At 38.1% G+C, this 24,111-nt stretch overlaps 1 protein-coding gene across 3 annotated transcripts in view; it reads left to right on the top strand.

Annotated features, from left to right (window-relative positions):
* Positions 1-24,111, top strand: part of PBX1 (PBX homeobox 1) — a 257,502-nt gene that overhangs the window by 224,620 nt on the left and 8,771 nt on the right. Inside the window, exons 6-8 of one of the 3 annotated variants that reach the window (XM_026682199.2) lie at positions 1,180-1,228; positions 10,299-10,411; positions 11,551-11,640. In XM_026682199.2, coding sequence (XP_026537984.1) covers positions 1,180-1,228; positions 10,299-10,411; positions 11,551-11,640 — 252 coding nt within the window. Of the gene's footprint in view, positions 1-1,179; positions 1,340-10,298; positions 10,412-11,550; positions 11,641-24,111 lie in introns of all 3 variants that reach the window. The other 2 variants (XM_026682198.2, XM_026682200.2) reach the window with 2 other exon arrangements.

Genomic DNA, 24,111 nt, shown 5'->3' with positions numbered 1-24,111 from the left:
GCATGAAAGTGACAGTTTGAGAATGGTCACACTGAATTTCAGATTCAGCTTTATATGATAACAACAAAAATGTGTAGAACAGGAGATATTCTCTTTCTGGATTATTGTGAGCTTTCATTTAATTAATTCTTTACATTCCTAAAATCATTTGGATAAACACATTCTGTAATATATGAGCTCATGTTGGGAACAACAAACAATTCTACCCCTATCATCCAGCACATGAAATTGTACTGTCAATTAAACTCTTAAACTGATGACCATATCCATGAAAATAAGGGTTTTATGCTACCTGGGGCCATGCTTCATATTTGAGCTACAGAATCTCTGCAAATTAGCATTTCAGTAATTCATTCTTACAAAATATATATTAAAATCACTTTTTCTGCCTTTTCTGCCTGTAAAAACTGTCTTTCAAAATTTCAAGAAAAGATTGGGCAGTCATTTGTTAATAGTATAGGGCAGGGGGGTCAAACTGGTGGCCCATAGGCCAGATGCGTCACACACAGTGCAGGCCACACCCACCCCAGCTTCACGAAGGGGAAAACGTCACAATATGTCACGTAACAGCAATGTGACGTGGGGAGTTTGACACCCGTGATATAGGGTCTCTGCTCAAGTAGGAGATTGGACTAAAAGACCCCCAAGATCCCTTCCAAACCTCTGGTTCTATGTTCTGTGATGCTATATGTAAAGTATATTCAATTTTGCCTTTTAAACAGCTGCATTTTACAGCAGGTTTAAAGTCAAAATATATCTTGCTTGCTTTTGCTCTCTGTAGCAAAATGTGCAAGTTTTTTTGTGATGTTGGAGCTGATTTATAGGAAAAATGATGCCTTAGGATAGGAGATTGTTCTTGAAAGCTCTCTTGCTTCTTGAGAAGTTTCCAGATTTATGACTAGAAGAAGTTTAGTATGCCATGTAAAAGCTAACACTTCAGAAAAGATTCCAAATAGTTTTTATTTATATATATTGAAACTTGACATTTGGTGAGCTATGCCCATGTCTTGTAAGTTCAGAGGCAGTACAGTTTTTAACTATTAAAAAGCATCATGTAACCACCTTTTCATTCACTTTCCCATGCCCTTTAGCCTCCCATCCTGGTCATAACTTTGTCGTCTTATTAATAGGTACCTCTTTGTTTTGTTTTGTTTTGTCTTTTTTCCACATTCACTCTAGGTATCAAACTGGTTTGGAAATAAACGAATCCGGTACAAGAAGAACATAGGTAAATTTCAAGAGGAAGCCAATATTTATGCTGCCAAAACGGCTGTCACTGCTACAAATGTGTCAGCCCATGGAAGCCAAGCTAACTCACCCTCAACTCCCAATTCAGCTGGTTAGTTTTTTTTTCTTTTGGGTTGTTATTGTTCTTTTTTTTCCAGTGGGGTTTTATTTTCTTTTAGTATAAATGTATGTTTCTTGTTTTTCACTTTGAGTTCCTGTTTGATTAGACAATTTTGTTCCTGTCTGCTTTTTTTTCTAAAGGCAATATAGTCTCACTACATACTTATAATGCAATGTGTTGAGGATTTTTGCCTAGGTAACGTTTTGTCTGAGTTTCTGATAGTGTCAGAAAAAATGTTGGCTATGTGTATTTTATATGTTTCAATAGTGGAGAGACAAGGTAACTCAGAATGTTTATTGGTTGGGTGCATGAAAAACAAGTTTCTTCTATGGAAACCACATTAGTGAAGAAAACATAATGTTAGTATATACTTGGTGGTGCTATGGCTCAGAATGTTTTCAGTCAGTCCATCTAGATGTGTATTGGTATAGACTTTGCCCCTTAAAGGTTTTTTGTTGATTTTATTATCTGTGGGTCTCCTCTACCTTAGTTCCTCAGTTCCTGGTTCTAGTTTCTCAACCTTTCCAATGTGTAATTTTCATGTTGGTCATTCAATTAATAAATTAATTGCAATATCTTAAATAAAATGAAAGAAGTCAGGACAGAAGTATTAGCAATTACCTGATTCCAACTTTGATATGTAAATAGAGGGGAAGTTTATCATCCAGAATTATTTATTTTGTAACACTTTGTTTCCTATCAGATAAGCAATAATTTGCTGGTTCTTGATACTCTTGGGACACTTTGCAAAGCCATTGGCCTGAGGACTGACCTATACATTTTGGCTTTGTATATTGAAAGATGAAAAATTACAGCATACACACAGTCGGAAAGCATAACATAGGGACTGCTGTGAATGATTTAAAATCTGAAGTGAACAAAACTTGAATTTTAGTGTCTTTTTCCTACTAGAAACTCTGTCTGTAATATCATTTTCCCCTAAGTCAGTGTGGCTAGACGATAAACACATACCAAATAAAAATCAGTGACCTGCTACTTTCCTCCTGAATGACAAATCACTAAGTGGAAATTTAGAAGTACCACTGCAGATTGAGTCCTTGTTCACACTTCACTTTTGATGAGGGGGAAAGCTTTGGGTCCACCTTCTGAGCATTTAACTATGATTCCCTTTCTCTGGAAAACTAATGATATGGGAATAAAGTTAGAAATTCTGCTAACATATTTACATTCTGTGAGTTGGTATTTCACATTTGTTTGGTAGTCTTGACTTTGCAGTTGCCTTATGTAAGAAGGGAGTTGTGTCTAGCATGGCCACTGGTGACAACTGACAAATGGTCAGCTGCATTATTTCTGGCACTTACCTGCTGTAATAAGGCAAAAATGAAAAATCACAAACTTCATATTAGATAAGTTACAAGAATTTTCTAGACACTTTCAAAAACAATGTGTTTTGAACACATTGAACACTTTAAAAAACAATGTGTTTTCCCTTACAAGTGCCTCCTCTAATTTGTGGATTAAAGTCTAATTTACTGGTGTTGTATTCGAGATGAATGTTTTTATTAGTTCTGCCTTATGGATAGCATTGTTTTAAAAATGGCTTATCTTTTGCCTTGGCAAAATCATAAAATTTCACAAGATCACATTTCATGACTTGATTTTAAAAAAAGCATGTTGAAGAAAGGATAAGATCACTTGCATGCTGAAGAATGGAAATATTTTTGACTTTTGCCTAAATTCATAGAATACAAAATTTGGAGCAGCTTCATCTATTGCTTTTCTGTACACAAATAAGATTTTTTATCTGCACTGAAACATGCAAAGTGTGAATAGAGCAGGTGTGTACAATGTAGATCCAAAGGTACCTGAGTTTTTTTGCTATGCAAAATGAATGACATATTATTTTAAGCAGAAGTTGTATATTACATTTTATCCTGCTTGTAATTATTTATAACTATGCTGACTTAATTAGAAGTTAAGAAGTAAAATGCATTATTAATTCAATCTGTTCTGGACCAACACCACTATTTGTTCATGGCTTTTGATCAAAATAATCTAAACTTTGTTAAGCCATGTAGGAAAAGAAGCTTAGCAAGAGAATCGGCAATAAAGTGCTGCCAATGTATGCTTTATGGAGGTGCTCTGCAGTGTTTCACCCTCAGGCTAGAAAGAGAATCCAGGAAAATCAGAGGCATTATCAGCAGAGGCAGGAGATGAATAAAAAAGGCAGAGTCAGAATCTTAAAAACAGTAACAACACAAAAGGGGAGAAGTTAGATTTGGTGATTAGTTTTTTAAACAGCATTTTATCATATAGCTGAGGGTAATCACAGACAAATTCTGCAGAAAATTAAGCAAAAGGTATAAAAAAAGAAATGTTCTTTAAGGATGAAAAACATTATCTGCTTTTTTTTTTCCTTTGGTGATATAAAAAAATCCTGAAACACAGATATCCTTAAACAAATGACATTCAAGGAACTGCTGCTACAAATGGAATTACTTATTTGTCAGTATTAGTCCTATATATTACATAAGGAATGAGTTTCCATTATTATTAAGCAGTCATTTTTAGAGCTATGGAGCTATGACTGAATATAATTGGCTGGATACTGGTTAGATAAATGCATAATATTTAGTGAAGTTATAGATTATGAAATATTCCTAAAACATAATGTGCACTGTTACTTGCAAATATTATATTAGCAAAATAATTACAAAATTTAAACATTACATTTCTGTGGAGCCTAATGGCTAATTTTACATACATTTCAGAAGTAGTGGACACCATTTATAAACAACTTTAAAATGCACATGACATATTTTATATGAATTTTTTTTTTTAAGGAAGAGTTGTCTTTGTGTGTGTGTCAAGTTATTCACATCTAAAAAGGTTTCATTTTGACAGTGGGTGTAGCCTCTCAAATTCAGATTGATTTTTTTGTACAAGTTTTGAGGAAATCTTCAATTCCTAATAAAACACTATTTACAAGTATTCTTACTGCCAATAAAGGCAAGGACAAATGTGGACAAAGAAAAATAAATGTAAAATTAATAACTGTCCAAGAAATTAATTACACAGGAAAGTTTCTTGACTATATTTGTGTTCATTTTGATGTAGTGTGTTAGTTAAAATGGTCCTTATATTTCAGGGATCAGTTTAATAACCAAGTGATTAAGCATACAATTGGCTCTTATGCTAAGTATTATAAATACTTAACTGACCAGGAATTGTGTAGAGCTGGGGAAGAGGGGGTTGTTTCATTTCCTGCTTGCTCATTTTGCAAAGCTATTGTTGGTTTTCTTTGAGGTTATGAATCCTCAATTTTCTTTTGAATCACAGCATTTAACATAACAAACCAGGCATGTGATCTTCCTGGCCAACTGCCCATATTCCCCTCTGCTATCCTACTTAGCCAAACTAAAACGGTCCAGCCAGATTCTTCTTCTTTCTATTGTTTCTTTAACTCCTCTTTTCCCCCTGTTCTTTTGATTGCACCTGTTCCCTTTCTCATTTCCATTACAGCTTGCTTTTTTTCCTCCAGTTTTGATGAATACCAGCCTTGACTCTCATCTTACTGCTGTGGAACTCCTCTGTTCTCCTTCCCTCCCACAGTGTAAATCAATCACTCTTTGCAAACAGTTTCTTTCACCTAATGCAGGTGGACTTAAGACAGCCTCTTTTTTTTAACCAGTTGAAAACTAAAAACTGTTAATTTCTTAATCATTTAAATGAGATAGACAAAAACCCATATTTAACCTTTTCTGAATTGAACTTGATTTGCCTCCTTAAAATTCATATCTTTTTTCATCACTCAACATAGTTTTTAACTCCTGTAACTTCTGTTAGTTGTACAGATATTGAGAGAGTCTGAGGGTATAACAAAAGAGAAGCAAAGTAAATGCAGTGTGGAATTTATTTCAAACTAAATAATAAAGGACGAGTAAGCAGCAACACATTTCATGGAATCAAATATTGGAATGGACTACTTAACTCCCTGGAATGGGCTATTTAACTTCCTGCTTAGTTCAGAATCCCACTGAAGACATTCAGGTTACTGAGTGAATACACTCAGTAAAGGAGAATCCACTATCTCTCTGGGTAATTGGTTCCACCATCGAACTGCTCTTAGTGTAAAGAAGCTTTTGTAATGTTCTTTTACAATCTGCCTTCCAGTCATTAAACCCTTATTTAAATACAAGTGTGCTATTTATTAATGTATTTTATTGGTTTACCCTTAACCCAATCAGGGTATTGATTTCTAAAATTTCAAGCAGGTAGAAGAACTGCATGTAATAACCCTATGCTCTATCCAAAGTAATTCCAATTGAATTCAACTAGTGTCCTCTTAGGAACAGCCTAAGACATTTTCTCAGTTATTCTGATGATTAAAAAAAAAAAAAACTATTCAGCCATGTCATTTTCTGAATGTTCTCTCTCCTTCCTGCCAATTTGTGCAGATACTAATTCCTTTTCCCAAAAGAGAGGGGGGAATTTCTGTAGGTTTTAAAACTCACTTTTTTAAAATTTATGTTGCTATTTTGCTTCGCAAAAGACTGTAGCAAAGCTACAAACACATCCACTACTGGGATCATTTCTAATTTTCTGTCTATCTAAAAATAAAGCATTAGGGCAGGGGTGACAAACTCACAGCCTGCAGTGCTGGCCCTGCCCCCTCCCAGTTTAGTGAAGGGGGGGAAAGTCCCAATACCAGAGGTGGTATTCAGCAGGTTCTGACCAGTTCTGGAGAACTGGTAGCAGAAATAGTAGTTCGTTATACCATCTCTGACTGGCCCCACTCCCATCTATTCTCTGCCTCCCGAGATCCTGATCAGCCGGGTCTTCTTTTGTTTCCCTGCACAGGAGAATGGAACTGGAAAGCAGGTTAGCAGGGTGGGGAGAGAATGGAGATTTTATAGTATCCTTCCCTTGGAGAGGGGTGGGAATGGAGATGTTACAGTATCCTTCCCCTGCCATGCCCACCAAGCCACGCCCATCAAGCCACGCCCACAGAACCAGTTGTAAAAAAAATTGAATCCCACCACTGCCCGATACATCACATGACGCCGCCATGACGACGAGGGACAGTTGAGTGAGAATCACTTTTGGTTGTTTTGTTCTGTTTGTATTTTATATTTATATATTGTCAATGCTTAATGTTATATAGTTTAAGGGAGGTTCTTTTTTGTTTATTGTTTGTTTTTTGTGCTACTCAAAGTCACATAATTGAGTTGAGGACCTTTATAAATTTTATCTCTCTCACACATACATTTATAAGCTATCCAACTGTAAGGAGTGTGCATAAGTGCACAATTGTGCCTACCGTCCCTGTCCTATTTTCCTCATTTATTCGTATCTATTTCCTGTATTCTTACTCATGTTTATACTTATACCTATTATCTTGTAAGTGATTGACAAATCAAATAAATAAAAAATAAATAATGACTCTGGGAAGTATACAAGTTAAAGACAACTTCCAATACAATAAAAATCTAAGGGAAGTAAAAAAACCTGGGGACTAAAATACTAATAATACATTGATAAAATTCTTTCCGAGGGGACATGCTATCTAACCTAGAAATTGGATAGCATAATAGATCAGATGGAAATTTTTCATCAAATTCTTAGACATAGTAATTATGCTGAAAGTCAAACTGATCCACTCAGGAAACAGATTATGATCATGTTACAGGAGAGCTTCTATCAATTGTTTATTATTGTGCTACCAACAATGGGGAGATATTTGGCTTCAAATACTAAAATTCCTGTATTGTCTCTGTTGCTTCTCCCCTCCAAGTTTCAGTATTCTGTTAAAAGTCTGACACGGTAAAGGGAAAGCTAATGGACAAATTTGTAATTAGAATGGACAGTGAATTTTTCCAGACCAAATTTGTTAGACTTTGTTCTGCAGAAACATCAGACCCATTTGGACTATAGCAAAAAGTGCTTCTGTGTAGATGATCAGAATATATCTGGAAGATTTTTCAGGTTATTTTTTTTTTTAATGATCATCTTGAAGGGTCCTTGGTGCTGAGTTTGGTTGTTTTCTTACAAATGTTCCGTTACCCAAACTAGGTAACATCATCAGGACTAGCACTGATGATGTTACCTAGTTTGGGTAATGAAACATCTGCAAGAAAACAACCAAATTCAGAGAGCACCAAGGACCCTGAGTTGAAATCTTCTTTATTGATTGATCATCTTCTCTGATAACAACCTATTGCATGATGCTGCTCACAGAATTATTTTGCAGGTTATAAGATGTGCAGCATTAATGTAACAATGGAGTGCCCCGGAAACCCTTTTTGTTCACCAAACCCAATATTCAATTACATTCTTTCCTTAAATTTTCTTTTTCTTTTTTTCCTTTTTCAGCAGGAGGGAAGAATGATTATGTTTACTTTAATCACTACAATGTATCAAAGTCTTTTTTTCCTTTGCTGTATAATCATTACTACAGGTAGTCCTCGACTTACAACACTTCATTTAGTGACCATTCAAAGTTACAATGGCACTGAAAAAAGTGACTTATGACCATTGCAGCATCCCCATGGTCATGTAATATATATTCAAATGCTTGACAACTGACTCACACTTATGATACTTGCAGTGTTGTGGGGTCATGTGATCACCTTTTGCAACCTTGTGACAAGCAAGTCAATGGGGAAACCAGATTCACTTAACAACCATGTTACTAATTTAACTGCAGTGATTCAGCTAGCAAGTGTGACAAGAAAAGTCGTAAAATGGGGCAAAACTCATTTAACAAATTTCTCACATAGCAACATAAATTTTGGGCTCTGTTGTGGTCATACATTGAGGACTACCTGTATACTCGATGTTTCCCCCTTCTATGATTTTATATTACTGCCAAAAATGCTGAGGCATCACCACAGATCTCAACGCTGTGCATTAGTACAATATACATAATAGTCAAGTTTACCTATTTTGTATCCATGGCAGAAGCAACACAATCTATTTTCCAAGCAGAGCTGTGCATAAATGTTATGAAGAATATTTCATGAAAAACAAAAACATGTTCGTGCACAAACACCACAGCAAACAATGCCAGTTAAATAAATGTGTTTTTGCAGTTCCTATTCTTTTGCTCAGGATTTTCACAAGAGAACTTCCTGATAGACGTGTTGCCTGTGATGAAAGAGAGGGAGGGAGGGGGAGAGGGAGAAGGAGAGGGAGAGAGATACACACACACACACACACACACACTATAAATGGCATGTATTAATACTTTTGTTATTAGAAATGAAAGTTTGTGCCTTATTTTAAAAGGCAAGCTGAAGAAAGTAGTTATTCTGCTCAAGCAACTTAAACAGATGTTGAAAAACAGGATGTTCCTACAAGCTCTTTGTGATGGTGCAACATGACCTTGAAAATCTAGATCAATTATTGAGGCCATCTGTTTGGAGGGAGCGGTGTACTTTTACTCCCAAGACATTCCTGTGAGAATTAAGTAATTAAAGTTGGGAAAGCTTCTGTATGTCAGAAGATAGTGTCACATAAGGCAAAGCATTGATATCATTGCACTCTAAAAAGAATTGCAATGCAGGAAGGAGAAATTGAAAATGATTCAAGGCAATTGCCAGCAGATTTCTTGGATTATCCATTGCAAATCAATTTCTGTTTCCTGAATTATTTTGTAATAGTTTCAGGATCTATTCCAAAACCTGGCGAAGGCAACAGGAGTCTCTTAGCTATGGGAGACTTCGAAGAACTTTTCACTATTAGTGATTATTGTTGTATTCTAGAATTTCTCCTCTGAGAAGCAAAGAATGATTTTGCACAGATTAGCCAGAGCAGAGAAATAATTAGCGTACTCTTTTCCAAATGTGTCTTCTCACTTTGCTTTGAGAGCTAGAGATTAAACAAAGGGCTTTGCAGAGCTAAAGCAGAGTAGATCCTACACAGAGCATCTGACTGCATATTGCTATTGAGCAGTTTAGCAAAGAGCCAAGCGACTGTGTATCTTCCATGAGGAAGAGCTTGGCACTGCAGTAATGCAGTGGAACTGACCTGGGCCCTGAAGTCTCTCCCTTCAAGCCTAATGTCATGTTTAGCACTAAACCTTGCACGTTGAGCTTTCTCATACTTAACATACTGAGTTGCATGAGAGTTTCAAAAATAAACCCCTCCAGCCTGTCTCATGCACTTCAGTTAGTTTGCCACTTTTAAGGCATATTTGGGGGAGGAGATATAGGGGAAAGTTGAAAATGTTTTCTGCCTAGAATTGTCTTTTCAGACTCAACTGATGATCAAGTTAATATCTGCATGTAATTAGTTTCAAATAAGACTTGACGTAACTTGGAAAGGGTAAAGACAGCATGACCAAAGTCTTATGCCCCATTTTCTCCTCCGCCCAACAAATGACACATGATCCTCTCTGGATGTAGATGTGTGGGATCTCTGGATGGACAGTGCAGAATGCAACTATTGAGCCTGTTTTTCATGCCACATTTCATGCCAAGCTGGCCATAACAGCTTCATTATCGGCTGTCACCAGCACCTCTTCTGAAAATGGCAGCGTCTAAGCATGGCATGCTATACTCATTGGCTATACATTTACATTTACATTTATGGAAGTTATTTTAGAATAACAAGATTCTGTCTTTCAGACATCATTGCAGAAAAATCAATGCTTGTTAAGCTATTAGAATGTTATCCATAACAAACCTGTCATCCCCCCCTCCCAAACTGGAACTACCCCACACATTAAGATCTGAAAGACTATCTCCTGCTGAAAACCATTAAAGAGAGACAGAGAGAGGTCTTTTTAATGCAAAATTTGTAGCTCTTATACCCTCTCTTTTTTTAAAAAAAAATTATTTTTGCTTGCACTTTTCTCTGTGCTACTAACCTGACCATATTGTTTTCTGTTTGGGGTTGCTTTGCATGCCATTCTTTCTTCTTGGCTGAGAGGCAAGTGGTTGCTTCTCTTCCTTTCTATGATTCAGGTGCCTCGCTCTTTCCTTTCCAGGTTCTTCCAGTTCTTTTAACATGTCAAACTCTGGAGATTTGTTCATGAGCGTGCAGTCACTCAATGGGGATTCTTACCAAGGGGCCCAGGTTGGAGCCAACGTGCAGTCACAGGTAGGGATCCATCGGATGTACTGCCAGTGAATGCATCAGGGTCAGAATGAAGGGCTCGGATCCTATTGGCTTCCCCCATTACTGTCCTAAGAGAGAAATTAAAGTCAACAACCATCAAATCCATCAAAATGAAACAAAAGGGAAAAAAGGAAGAATTTGCCTACATTTTGTGAATGTGTTTGGCTCTGGCTTCATAGGAGGAATACCAATATTTTGAATGAAAAGAGTGCCAATTTTCTTAGTGGGTTTTCTGGGAGAAGAGATCACATATTTATACACTGAGTTTATTATTCAGTCTTCCATATTTTTATCTTCTGCCCAGCTTAATAATAAGGTAATGTTGGTACATTGCTGAAGGGCCTTAGTCCTATTTCAATATCATACCAAATCCTACCATCCTTTCTTATAAACCAGTTTGATAAGCAAGAGGGTAAAAAAAAATTAAGTCAGAAATAAATGATTTACTATTGAGGCAGTAGTTAGAACAGAACAGGTATTGCCATTATAGCCTCATGAGTATTCACATTTTTTTCTGGAATCTCATTCTACCTGTGCCTCATCTCGTTTGGAATTCCCTATCACATCTCACTGGGGTTCTTAATAATTTTGCCAACTATCCAGAAATGTCCATCTTTTGACAGTGTCATTAATATCAGTGCAGATTGTACAATTAGACCGAATGTGCAAAGTGCCTACAGCAATAACAAATAAGAGGAATGGATGAGCCTGAGATGCAGAAGGACTCACGTAACATTGGAACTCACATAGGTTCACTTATACCTTCAGTTGCAGGCGGCATTGAGAAATCTTGGAGTATGTGATTGAAGAATAAATAATAGACTTTAACAGATTAGGAAAAAGTTTCTTCCCTCCTCATAATTGGTAAGGCTGCCAAAGAAATTCCAACAACTTCCTGTTCCTTTTGCATATTTTCTTCTTCATCATTTTAAAATCCAGCATAATAAACTGTGTAGTCTATACACAGTAGATGGGGATATGGGTGGAAGGCAGCTTCACTTTTTTACTCTTTAAAGAGATCATAGGGAAATCTGTGAACCAATATTATAATGACCTCCAAAGAAATCTTTCTTCTCTAATATACATGTTCCTAATTCTTTCTTTGTTGTTGGTCTGTTTAGGTGGATACCCTTCGCCATGTTATCAGCCAGACAGGAGGATACAGTGACGGGCTCACAGCAAGTCAGATGTATAGTCCGCAGGGCATCAGTGTAAGAAAAATAGGCTTCCTTTTCTCTGTTTCTTCTTCTACTCCTCTTTTTTTGTTTTGTTCTCTTGCTCCCAATTATTTCAAAGCCATAGGGCTCAAAATGCCACTTAGTAGGACTTATTTTAGCTTTACGGTCACCTAGTTTATTGCTTTTGTATCAGTCCCGCCAATGGCAGAATTCTAGCTGCAAAAAAGTGGCAAGTGGGCAGGCCTTGTACATGCAGCTGGCGTCTACAGCTGTCAAACAGAATCAACATTCACATGGCACCTGCGGCCACTTGCGTTCTGCTGAGAGGGGCTGCTAAACAGGTGACACCTAGTGCAATGGCAGTAGGGTATATCACCATAAAGCAGGACCCAGACATCTCCAACAAGATGGCCAAAGGCTGAGGCCCAATTCAGCTGAACATGCCATCAAAAAATAGGATAGCTCTCTCTCCCATTCCAATCACTGTCAAAGAACGAAACAGATGACTACCCGATTAATAAGCAGGCTGATAATTATAACAATAATTATTGTTATAATGCAAAAATTAAGGAAATAAAAGGAAAGCTGGAGTGGAATGGAGACATCTTCTACTCATTTTGAGTTGCGCTGTCTGCTTGTGACTAGCATGAAAATTCATAGCGACAAGCTGTGTCTCACAGAGTGAAATTGATCAGACAGTCACAAGGAAAACCGAATGTAGATTTGGGACAGCAATCCAACTTCATTTCTCAGATCAATCATCCACCATTTCAATAGTGATGACAGAAAACTGGGACAAGAAGGCAGCCTGGAAAAGGAGGCTGCCACACACAATGCTGGGACTTCTTTCTGCCTATTTTAAAGGTCAAAGAGGGAGCTCTACTCAAGGGGTGACCTGAAACTAGTAGAAGGATAAAATGTGCTTTGTTTCTTTGTTTTCATGCATGCCTTGGCCAATGCAAATGCCAGCTTTGGGAGGAGGAGGGAGGCAATAGATTTACAGGTTTCCTACCCCATCTACTCCAGAAAATTCAGGAATTCTGTTGACTTTAATGCTCAAAGCTTTGCTGAGCTAAACAAAGTCTTTTGTCAATGGGACTGTACGACATCCCATCACTGAGGATGGGCATTCTTTATGAGCTTTTATCAATTTCAAACAAAAGCATCAATATTAAGTGAGGCAATCCATAACAACTGCTTGTTAAGATTACATATCTTTCATCGTGTTCATTTTTTCCCCATTTCTATAGAATTATAGGCAGAAAAATCCAGATATTTAAAGTTTAGAGGTTCACCTGTGCAGGTTTCCAAACAACTATTCAGTCATGAGAATGTTTGGTTTTGTTTTGGTGGTGGGGTATTGCTGAAGGTAACATTATAACATAGTTGACTCATAGCTATTCTACACACTGAAGATTCATGGGGAAGTTTTACACAAACAGGACAGCCACTTATTTCTTTGCCAAGCACTTTCATTCCAGGTTGGCTTATTTTGGCAGATAAAATTAAGCCTGCAGAAAAATACCTAAAGTGAGGAAGATACTCTCTTCAACCAGGAGGTTTTATAATGTTAAAATTAGATTTCCCCTCTCACTTTATGTGATGAGGCAGACATGTAAACATGCCTGGCATAGCCTTCAATCTGTCAAATCAACCTATACCTCTGTCCCTGCAGGCACTTTTCTCCTAGCCTTATTCTGATACCAGAAGTTAGATGGATGGAGTAAAAGTACTTCAGGTGGCCTAGTGGGAAGGGGTAAGGTGGGGAGGAAGAGATTTCAATTTCATTAATTAAAAAATGAGAAGAACAGACAGCCTGCCCTCAGCGTCATCTTTATTTTCAGAAACGTGGGCTCAGTAGGCATTTTTAGAATAGAAAAAGTGATTGCAATCCTGTACTTTAAAAAAAAAAAAGATGCTCATCTGCCCAGCAAAATATAGACATTGTAAACTGCAATGTATCTTGAGAAAGACAGGCTAGAGGATAACCTTCATGAGCAAGTTAGAGAAGATGATGGGGAGCTCTCATCAATATGTCTTCTGATGAATGATATTTTGGAATTAGTTACATCTACTATGGCAGCCATGTTATACTATGCAAATCTCATGGCAGTCCTTTTCTTAGTATTTTCAAAGTTTTCAGAATTTAAAAAGTGCTCACCAGCCCCAAATAAGTATCGGAGAGAATATGGCTTCATGGGCATCTCACTTTGATCCCTATTCACCCCAACATCCTGTGATATGGTGAATGTCCTCTAATGGTTATATATTGCAACATTTCATCAATATTTATATCAGTGTTCCAAAACAAAACAGAAGGAAAGGAAGGATGGATGTGTGGATGGGCTACTCATTAGGAATTGGGGGAAACACAGGTTGGTAAATGGAAGAGCAGAAAGAGCAATCATTCTCAGATTGAACTATTGTGCTATTTGAATTATTTTTCAATCCCAAACTGGCTGCATCTGAATTATACAGCATATGTATCCTATGCCTCTTGTGTTAGCACCATGCCTGATGTCACCAGACAGAACAGCAAAGTAATCTGAAGCAAATGCAACTGAACATGTGCAGACAATTATGTCTGCTTATATAAACCCATTGCAAAAACTAGGCTTGAAAATGCCACATGAAAGAGCCAATCATTTTATATTAACCTCTGTATTAGTTGAATTCATTTCCATTCTGGCTTTTTAATGCTGAAGATGAATCAGTGATGGATCATGATAAGATATGATACTTATTTACAAATAAAACCTACACACACACACACACACACACACAAGAATTGATCCCCACGACACAGTGAGGGGAGAAGAGAGAGACTAGACAGACAGACAGACAGCATGACTTAAAGAAGGGGGGAAGGACATTACACAAAGCAGTGGCTGTCATGTACACAGGAAAGATCACCTGTAAAATAACTGTTACCTTTGGCAGAGTTGAGCGGGAACTGAATTTTGTTCCTATTGGCTGAGCTGCCTGACAGTGAGCAATATAAAAGGGAACTGTCAGACGGCGTCAGCTGTTGCTCGTTTCCGTCAGCTGATCCGCACAGTTTAGCGGCTATAGCAGCAACCAGTTATTCGTTAATAAGAGAGTTAAACTTCTTGAGATTGTGGGTATCGTCTTTGCCTTCACAAAACTATCGATGAGGATGGGATCGACGCAGTGAAGGCACACAAGATTCCTGAAGGATTCGAAGCGCTCTGTGAAGTTACCTCAGCCGGCTGACGAGATGTCTTCCCCTCCATCGTTCCCATGCTTCCATCCTACAACAGAGACTTGGTATTCTTACATTAACCGATTCGAGTGTTTCCTAGATGCTGCTGATTTGGAGGACATATCGGATCACAGGAAAAAAGCTTATTTCCTAAGTTTCGACACTGCCACCGCTTTATTGGCGCCACAATCTGTCAAAGAGGTTTCCTGGGAAGCCCTCCAGGAAATCCTTAGTAACCATTATGCCCCCAAGCCCTCTCGAATCGCTAGGTGACATGCCTTTAGGCGGCGGGCGGAAGGGGATATGTATATGGCTGATCTCCAAACAGCGACGTTGCAATGCGGTTTCAAAGAGCTCGATGACATGCTGCTCGACCAATTGGTTTGTGGAGTAAGAGACCTCAGACTTCAAAAACGTCTGTTGGCAAAGGGTGACCTCACTTTAAAGATGGCCATAGAAGAGGCTCAAGCCGCAGAGATGTCCAATCTCTCTGCGGCTGAGATCCAAGGTGAGACTAGCAGTCCAGTGGCAAAGCCAAACGCTACTGTACATTTTGAGGAGTTTACTCCTGATGAGCTTTTAGATTATGGCGAAGACATTAATCACCTCACAAATCGCCAACAAATTCCACAGCAAAGAGGCTGGAACCCAGCAAAGAGGCTGAAACAAACCACAGCAGTTTTCTGCTGCTCAGGTAATTTGTTTAACTTGTGGGAGTAACCATTTAAGACCTGCCTGCAGATTTAGGAATGCTATTTGTTTAAACTGCCAGCACAAGGGCCATATAGCTAGGGTCTGCAAATCTGGAAAAAAAATGTCACAAGCGCAGCCTCAGCCTCAAGGTACCAGAAACAGAGAGATGAGTGTTTCACTGTTACCAGAGCATCTCCCACTGAATCTCTAAACAGTTTATCGCAACAGTTACACATTAATAAAATTCATGTGACCGTCTCATTAGAAGGTAAAGAATGCCCAATGGAGATAGACACCGGCTCATCCCTTTCCATACTTTCCTGGAGCACCCTGAAGAGACTAATTCCAACTATCTCCAAGAAGCGACTTCAACCTTGCAATCTATCTCTCAAAGACTATCAAGGACGGAACATACTGGTCATAGGAACAGGCAAGTTTGCAATTAATTTCCAAGAGTTCAAGGGACGTTTACCCCTTACTATTGTAGAAGGCATCTTACCTAGTTTGCTAGGGTTAGATTGGTTTGACACTTTGGGTCTTAAAGTGACTGGAATACATTGCACTCAAAACCAGGACATTGAGTCACTGTTAACTGAATTTAAAGTTGTTTTCAACGAAGAGTTAGGTCCATATGTGGGCTCCCCAATTTCATTTGCATTAGACCCAGCAATAACACCAATCAGATTGAAGCCCAGACGTGTCCCTTTTGCCTTAAAACCAAAAGTGGATAAAGAGCTAGACAAATTGACATCCCAAGGGGTCCTGCAGCCTGTAGATTATGCACTATGGGAAACCCCTATAGTGACCCCAATTAAACATGATGGCTCTATCAGATTATGTGCAGACTATAAGAGCACATTGAATAAGGCCTCGCGCAGTAACACATACCCTGTGCCTGTAATTCTCCTACATTCAATGGAAAAGGGCTCCATCTTTGCTAAGCTTGACATGGCCCAAGCTTATCAACAGCTGCCTGTCGATGAAACAACTGCTATGGCCCAAACCAATGTGACGCACAGGGGTGCGTTCAAATGTAAATGGTTGCAGTTTGGAGTCTCTGTGGCTCCTGGCATATTCCAATGCCTTATGGAATATTTGCTGCAGGACATCCCTGTGGTTATACCCTACTTTGACAATGTCATTATTTCAGCAAGGTGCAAACAGGACCTTCTGGCACGCATTAGACAGGTCCTAACATGTTTCCAGACCTCAGGACTCAAACTAAAAAGGGACAAATGCAAATTCGGTGTTTCCCAAGTAGACTTTCTGGGCTACCGCATCGATGCACAGGGGATTCACCCTACAGAATCTAAAGTTAAAGCCATTAAGGAAGCACCAGTTCCAAAGAACAAAAAAGAACTACAAGCCTTTTTAGGGCTCCTAAATTTCTATGCCGCGTTCCTTCCTCAAAAGGCTTCTATTGCGGAACCGCTTCACAGATTATTGGATGCGCAATAAAGAAAAGTTTAATTACTTTAAGGTATTTCTGTTTCCTTTTTTTTTTTTTTTTTTTAGTAGAACTGGGTAAAATTTGCAGATGAGCTAGAACTAGGATTGATAGGTTTAGGTCTTCTAACTGTGACTGCAATTGGTGCAGAGGACTTTGAGCACATTCTTTTAAAAATGGCTCTTGGTATGTGCTCTCTCTCTCTCTCTCTCTCTCTCTCTCCCCCCAAGTATAATTTGATGATAGGAATTGATGCACAGTTGTAATAATCCTTTCTGTGCACAATTTAAAGTGGGAGAGGGATGGAAGAGAAACATGTTTCTAGGAATGAAGATTTCTAATCTTGGTATGACACGGATTTATATTACACTTATGTAGGAATCATGGAGGTGCAGTGGTTAAAATGCAGTATTGCAGGCAGGCTAACTCTTTCCACTGCAAGGAGTTCATTCCTAACCAGCTCAAAGTTGACCCATCCTTCCATCCTTCTGAGATCGGTAAAATGGGGATCCAGATTGTTGGGGGCAATATGCTGATATTGTAAACCACTCAGAGAGTGCTTTAAAGCATTGTGTACGGTGTGTAGTAGTATATAACTCTACTTGCTATTGCTGTATCCATGTTCCACAGCATGTGGCAGTCACCATGTGAATTCAAGATTTATCCTCCATAACTTTTCTATTGTAAGGAGAGAGCTTCCAGAGAGGATACAGCAATGCATGAAGTTACTCAGAATTAGTCCCTGAACAACACCTCTAGGAAATCAATAATAAAATTGCACTTGAACAATGTTATGTCAGCTCTGAAACTGCATGGGGAATGAAGACAAAAAGAATAGCATGTGATGCCCAGCAAACAATGTAATAATTAAATGGCTGTTAAATGGAGCTACCGTAAATTCTCATTTAGTGGTAAGGCTAGTGCCTGTTGGGAAAGTGCCAAAGATTTCTCCCCCAAAAAATTGAACAGATATACTGACTTCACTTATTTCCTAAAGCTTCTGTGCCATTCAAAGGCACTGGGGGCAACTGAGCCCCTCTCCAGCAATGAGGAAGGGCATGTTCTTGATTCTCAGAGCATCTCTTCAGAAACCTTGGGATGGGGGTAAAGCCTTAAATAATAAGAATGTCTATGTTGTACAAAGATTATATCTATCCCTCCTGTTTAATTGGGCAATTGCAATAAAGCCCTTTCTAAAAATAATTTCTGTGCACAATAAAAGACTCTTCCCTCCCTCTCTCCCTCCCTCTTTTCTTCTCCACATTTTCTGATTCTTATAATGACCCTGCAAACACTAAATGTCATTTGAGTGCATTAAGCAGCAAACTCTCCAGTGACATAGCAATTACAGTTCTGAAATAGATTTGGTGTGTCATTGAAGATAAGGGTTTTGAAAGTTTCTGTTGTGATTATAGCTTGTAACTCCCACAAATAACAGGCTTCAAAATAAGAGGCTGCCAACAAGGCCATTGTAGTGTTCCCTTAGTGATGGCACGTAAATTGCTATTAATGTCCTAAGTGTACTTGAATATGCCAGTCTCCGGGCGGCAGCGTTGGCTCAGTGTCTCTCTTTATGCAGCTTGTCACTGTTGGGCTGATAATCTTCAGTAATTGCTGTGCCTCTTGCATTGGTCAGAATGTGGAAGAGCATGAGCTGGCTGCATCTTCCAGGAGATGGTAAACAATGCCTTCCTGTAAATAATGTGGGAGCAGAGCAAGCTGGGCAGATGCTCAGTCCCAGCAATGTGATTTGCTGGTACCTGTCTCTGTGTGGGGAATGAAAATGATCCTTATTAGGCTTGGAAAATCTGTAAGTCACAATATCCAGAAACACCAGTCATCCAGGCAAATGGGTTAGTCGAACTTTAGTCAATCTTTTGGAAGTAATTGCCTTAGTCGTGTATGAAAAAGGTGCCCTCCTGAAGACGGAGAGCAGAGCAGGGCTTTGCAGTTCTAGAAACCACTTAGATATAATAGATATTACAAGTGGGGAAAGCAAAACGTCAGATTGGGTTTTGTATCTGGTTGTATTGCATTGCATAGAGCAATGTGATCATGTGAGGAGAATTCCATCAGAGGTGGGAGCACAAAAAGAGATCACAGATTAGCTCAGGGCTGTCAAACTTGCAGCCCATGGGCCGGATACATCATGCACCGGCCATGCCCACCCTTGGATTAGCTGTTCTTTGGTAAGAACCTTTGTGCTTTTTACCAAAATGTGAATAGGCATTTCAGTGTATAGAACTTGATCATTCTTAGCAAAGGTTAGTATCTGTCCCTCCGAGTGGTGGGATTTGAATTTTTTTACTGTGGGTGTGGCTTGGTGGGCGTGGCAGGGGAAGGATATTGTAAACTCTCCAGTCAGAGGTGGTATTTGCCGGTTCTCCAAATTACTCAAAATTTCCGCTACTGGTTCTCCAGAACTGATCAGAACCTGCTGAATACCATCTCTAGTCCCTTCTTGATGTACTTCAATTGGTCAAAATATTGATAATCCTTGAGATTTATTTGTTAAAACAGCTTGGCACTGGAATATGGCCCTTTGTTTGTTTGATTGTTTTTGCCGTGCTAATTTTCAGCCATATAACAGCAGGCTGAGCTGATCAGATGATCCTTGAAAATAGTACTTTATTTAGCATGGGATTTGTGCAGGAGGCATTTGATCACAATTTCTTACCTTTTCAGAGATTGCAATTAAGCATCAAAATTATTTGTACTGTATACAGCACATTTCAGCTTTCAAGAACAGACTTTAAAATTTGCTGCTGTGGAATGAAAGCTTTAAATGGGCAATGTTTCTTTCTTTTCCTTTTCTTCTCCTTTGGATTTAGCACTCAAGCATTCAATAGTTAATGATTTGCAATTTATTGTGTAAACACTTAGTTGAAAAAATATTGGTACGAGATAATAGAAGTACTCTATGGTATGTGTAATATGCAATTTATAATGATTTAAGATTAAATTAAATATTAGTCATGCCTTTAAAGAAGAATGGACTTGGTGTATTTTTGAGAAAAGCAGCTCTAATATAGAGTTTTACTTGCTCTGGGTTGTATCTGACATTTCTGTTGAGTTTTAAATTGTTCCTTTCTTGCTGTTTTTTACATTCTGAAAAGATATTTACCACAAATAACATCTCTGAGGTTAAATAAGACCTCTTCAGTAATCTAGGATTATGCCTTGAATCAAAATGAGATCATGTCTCCAAAATAATATCAGCAAGGTTAACTTTGATTGTTTAATCTGTAATTTATATCACATGTTATTTGGCCTTCAGCTCCAAGCTTGGTATAATAAGGACAACTATATTTAAACATGTGGCATCCTTATTTATGTATCAAGGGAGAGTGATAGTGTTTATAGAGAGAGATCAAAAGGTGCATTGCAGACTTCGTTCATCAGCTGACTCTGAAATGGAAGCGAACTGGGTTAAGAGAAAAAGGGCTGAAGGGGTGATGTGTGAGAAGGTTGTGGGGAGATGTTACTTGCCCACATGAGCACATCCCTTTTCAATAAAATTGAATATGAGGTTTGTGGCCCAGTTTGACAAACCATCCTGCATCAGAAATGTAATTTGTAGTATAGGTAGTCCCCAGTTTAAAATGAATTCCATTCCCAAGGTCTGACCTTAAGTCAAATTTGCAGGTAAACCAGAACAGCATTATTGATAATACAGTATAAGTAGTACTGTGCAATGACCTTGAGCCATTGTATATTTAATTTGAATCACTGTAAAATTAACTCAAATTTTGCTGCAGTAGGCTCTGTTCCTCACTATGGGTCATCCTTAAACAGAGCTGATCTTAATCTGGGGACTTGCTGTATTTTTTAAAAATGCATTAAGCTTATGATCAGGGGAACACACTTAATATACTATTTTAAGGTCCTCCAAACTCACTCCCCCCCTAAATCCCCCAAATTACTAACTCTAAAACTTGCAACTTGTACCTTCCTAAGTATATCACCATTACAGCTCTTGCAGCTCTTGGTGATTCAACAAAGAATAGGAAAGAAGAGTGAGACTGCTGGAAACCAAAAGATCACTGTTTCAACTCTCTGCTTGTCAGAGTTTGCAGCAATCCAACCAGCACACAAGTAAATAATTCAGCAGGATTCATTTATAGAAAAACTTGTGTATATACAACAATATAAAACATGATGCATATATACAATACCCATGCAGCTCTTGCAACGTGTTAACAAGTACAAGGACAAGAAGCAGAAGCCAGAATTACCAGAATTCAGAAGCAATAATACAAAGACAAAGTAACTTACACACACACACATACAGATCAGCTAAGCCACGCCCAGGCTCCAAGCCGTCTGAGTCACCAAACAGTCCCCATTGGCTAACCTGTTGTCTATTCCAATTTATGAACTCTTATACATTCACAATGCTATTATTCTTTGTTTAAATGTGAACAAAGCAGGATATGAATAATTAACTGGGATTACCATTAATGTTATTTAAGTTCTACATTTCCATATAAAGACACCATTCAACATTGCACACAGCAAGTACAGTAAAAATATGCATAACTGACTTTGAAATCTAAACTGCAAGTCCTGAAAAACAAATCTAATCTTTGCAGTCTTTTTTCTTAATGTAATTATGTTTTTGAATTAATGAAATGTTGCAGAGCTGCTTATTTATTATATCTTACCACATAATGTGATAAGGAATGCATGTTGATCACACAGTGCACTTGATGTACTGTTTCTGAAAAATTTATTTTTACATTGCTTGATTGGGACTCTGGAAACTGCACTTGTGTTTACATAGAATAAACCAACTAGCCATGTTAGTTAATAACTAAACTATTAAAATTATGTACCCATATAAGGACAGAGATACAAAATACTTTAGTTAAACGTATTTTTGAGTAGGAGCTGAATTGATTACTGTATTAGCAGACTTTGACAACTGCCTGAAATATAAGTTTTATTTTGGAGTATTTCATTTTTGTATATTATAGAGGCATAATGTTGGGCATGGTAATTTAAGCCATTGAATGCAACCCCGTATCACGTTCAGCCTAGTTTCACTTGAATATTACAGAAAAAGGAAATCCTCCATCTCTCTGGCTAACTGGTTCCACTAACTAGGTAGTCCTAGACTTATGGCTATAATTGACCCTGGAATTTTAGTCATAAATCAATGTAGCCATCAATAAATAAATAAATAAATAAATAAATAAATAAATAAATAAATAAATAAATCATAAATCAATGTAGCTTGCTCTCCTCATTGCAGTTCTTAAGGGACCGTGCTGGTTATTAAACAACTGCACAGGATTGCCCCAATGGGAGGGAGAGGCCGTGGGAAGCCAGCAGCCGCCAGCACTTGGGACTTAGCTCCACTTAGGTTTCTGTCATCTCACTCCATGCTACACATCAGCTGCATTCTCATGATGGTTCAGAAGTCTGCTTCCATCATGCAATTTGGAGAAGGGCACCTTCTGAACCATCATGATAATATGTTGCTAGAGTTGCTAGAGTTTTCTCCTCCAGAGATGAAAGTGCTAGCAAAGCTGGCATTCTGAAAGGTTCTAAGACTCAGAGCCTTTAATGTTTTCACTTCCAGAGAGAAGGACGCTAGCAAAATAGGTGGATTCTGGAGGAGAAAATGCTAAATGCTCTGAGTCTCAGCATTTCAGAGCTCTTCCAGAATGGAGAAGAATGATAATGAAAGTGGTGGATATCATTGTACAAATTTTCCTACTGGCTGCCTGGACACCAGCAGAGAACACATAATTGCAGGGCACTTGGCAACCAGCCAAGCACCTGAAATGCTGCCAAGTGTCCAGGACAAAGGCAGCACAATATTTTATAACACCTGGAAATGCTTTATAGGCCATAAAGCACCCATTCTGTGACTGTCATTAAACAACCAGTTGTAGGTCAAGCACTATCTGGAACTGCTCAGATTAAAATGTGATTACTATATTATTTTAAGTATCAACACTGATGCTATAGATTTTATTGCATATCCACACAGAATTGGAATTTTACAAGCAGAATTAAATCCTACACATGGATTGACCATAGGAAATACCTGGCATTATATCAGAACTCAACTAAAATTTGTTACTAATGTAAAAAATAACATTTGCCTTACTTTGACAACAAAGGCTTTAGTTTTCTAAAAACCTAAATACAAAAATAGTTGATTAGGTATCTTAGATTAAAAAACTGAATTTAATAAATTCAGAGAAATTCTTAATTGGGTTCAGTGGCTAAATATATTAATAAGAAGTTCAAAATAAATTTGTGTTCCTATAAAAGACATTACATCCAAGATACCTTGCTGATGGAAATTTCAGAATCTTTATCTTTCTCTTCAAACATTTTTTGAAAATGAATAACATGCACGGGAATGAAAGTAGCTACATGTGTTTCAGAATGAAAGATTTCGGGAAATTCAGGCCAGAGAGCCAGATCTGAATACCAGATCAAAGATTAGTAGTTTGTGTTAGGTACAGGAAATAAGGAGCCAAGATTATTCAAATGAGTATAAAGTTATTCCATGCTATCAATCTACAAGAATCTGAACTACTAATAGTCAAAGCAAATTAGGGGTAGATAAAAATCAATAGAATTCAAGGATGGCTGGACATAGATCTCTTGTGGGCATGAAGGACTCCAAATTGATGATGCACTTGAGCCCACTCTCAGGCTAAATCTGGTCATCTCCTACAGTTTGTAAAATAGTAAGCATCTTTATAATAATGCAGCGTCATAGAATCACATGGGTGGAAGAAACCTTATTGATCTTTTAGTCCAACCCTCTGCCAAAGGCAGGCGTCTTTATAGCATTCTGGACAAATGGTTGTCCAATCTCTTCTTGGAAACCTCCAGTGATGGAATACAACTCCAGGAGACAAGCTCTTCCATTAATTAATTGTTCTCACTGTCAGGACATTCCTCCTTATTTCCAGGTTGGATCTCCCTCTGACAAGCTTCCATCCATTGCTTCTTGTCTTTCCCTTAGGTGCTTTGGAGAACAAATTGACTCCTTCTCTCCTTCAAGTATTGGAAGAGAGCTGTCATGTCACCCCAAGCCTTGTTTTTATTAGGCTAAACAAACCTAGTTCTCTTAGCTGCTTATTATAGGGTTTAAACTCCAGGCCCTTTATAATTT

This window comes from Notechis scutatus, chromosome 3 (assembly GCF_049901735.1).
Source record: "Notechis scutatus isolate UNSWTSFEM ecotype Mainland chromosome 3, rNotScu1.2, whole genome shotgun sequence".
Lineage (NCBI taxonomy): Eukaryota > Metazoa > Chordata > Lepidosauria > Squamata > Elapidae > Notechis > Notechis scutatus.
Note: the sequence above shows the minus strand (reverse complement) of the source record. Positions and strands in the feature narration are given on the sequence as shown.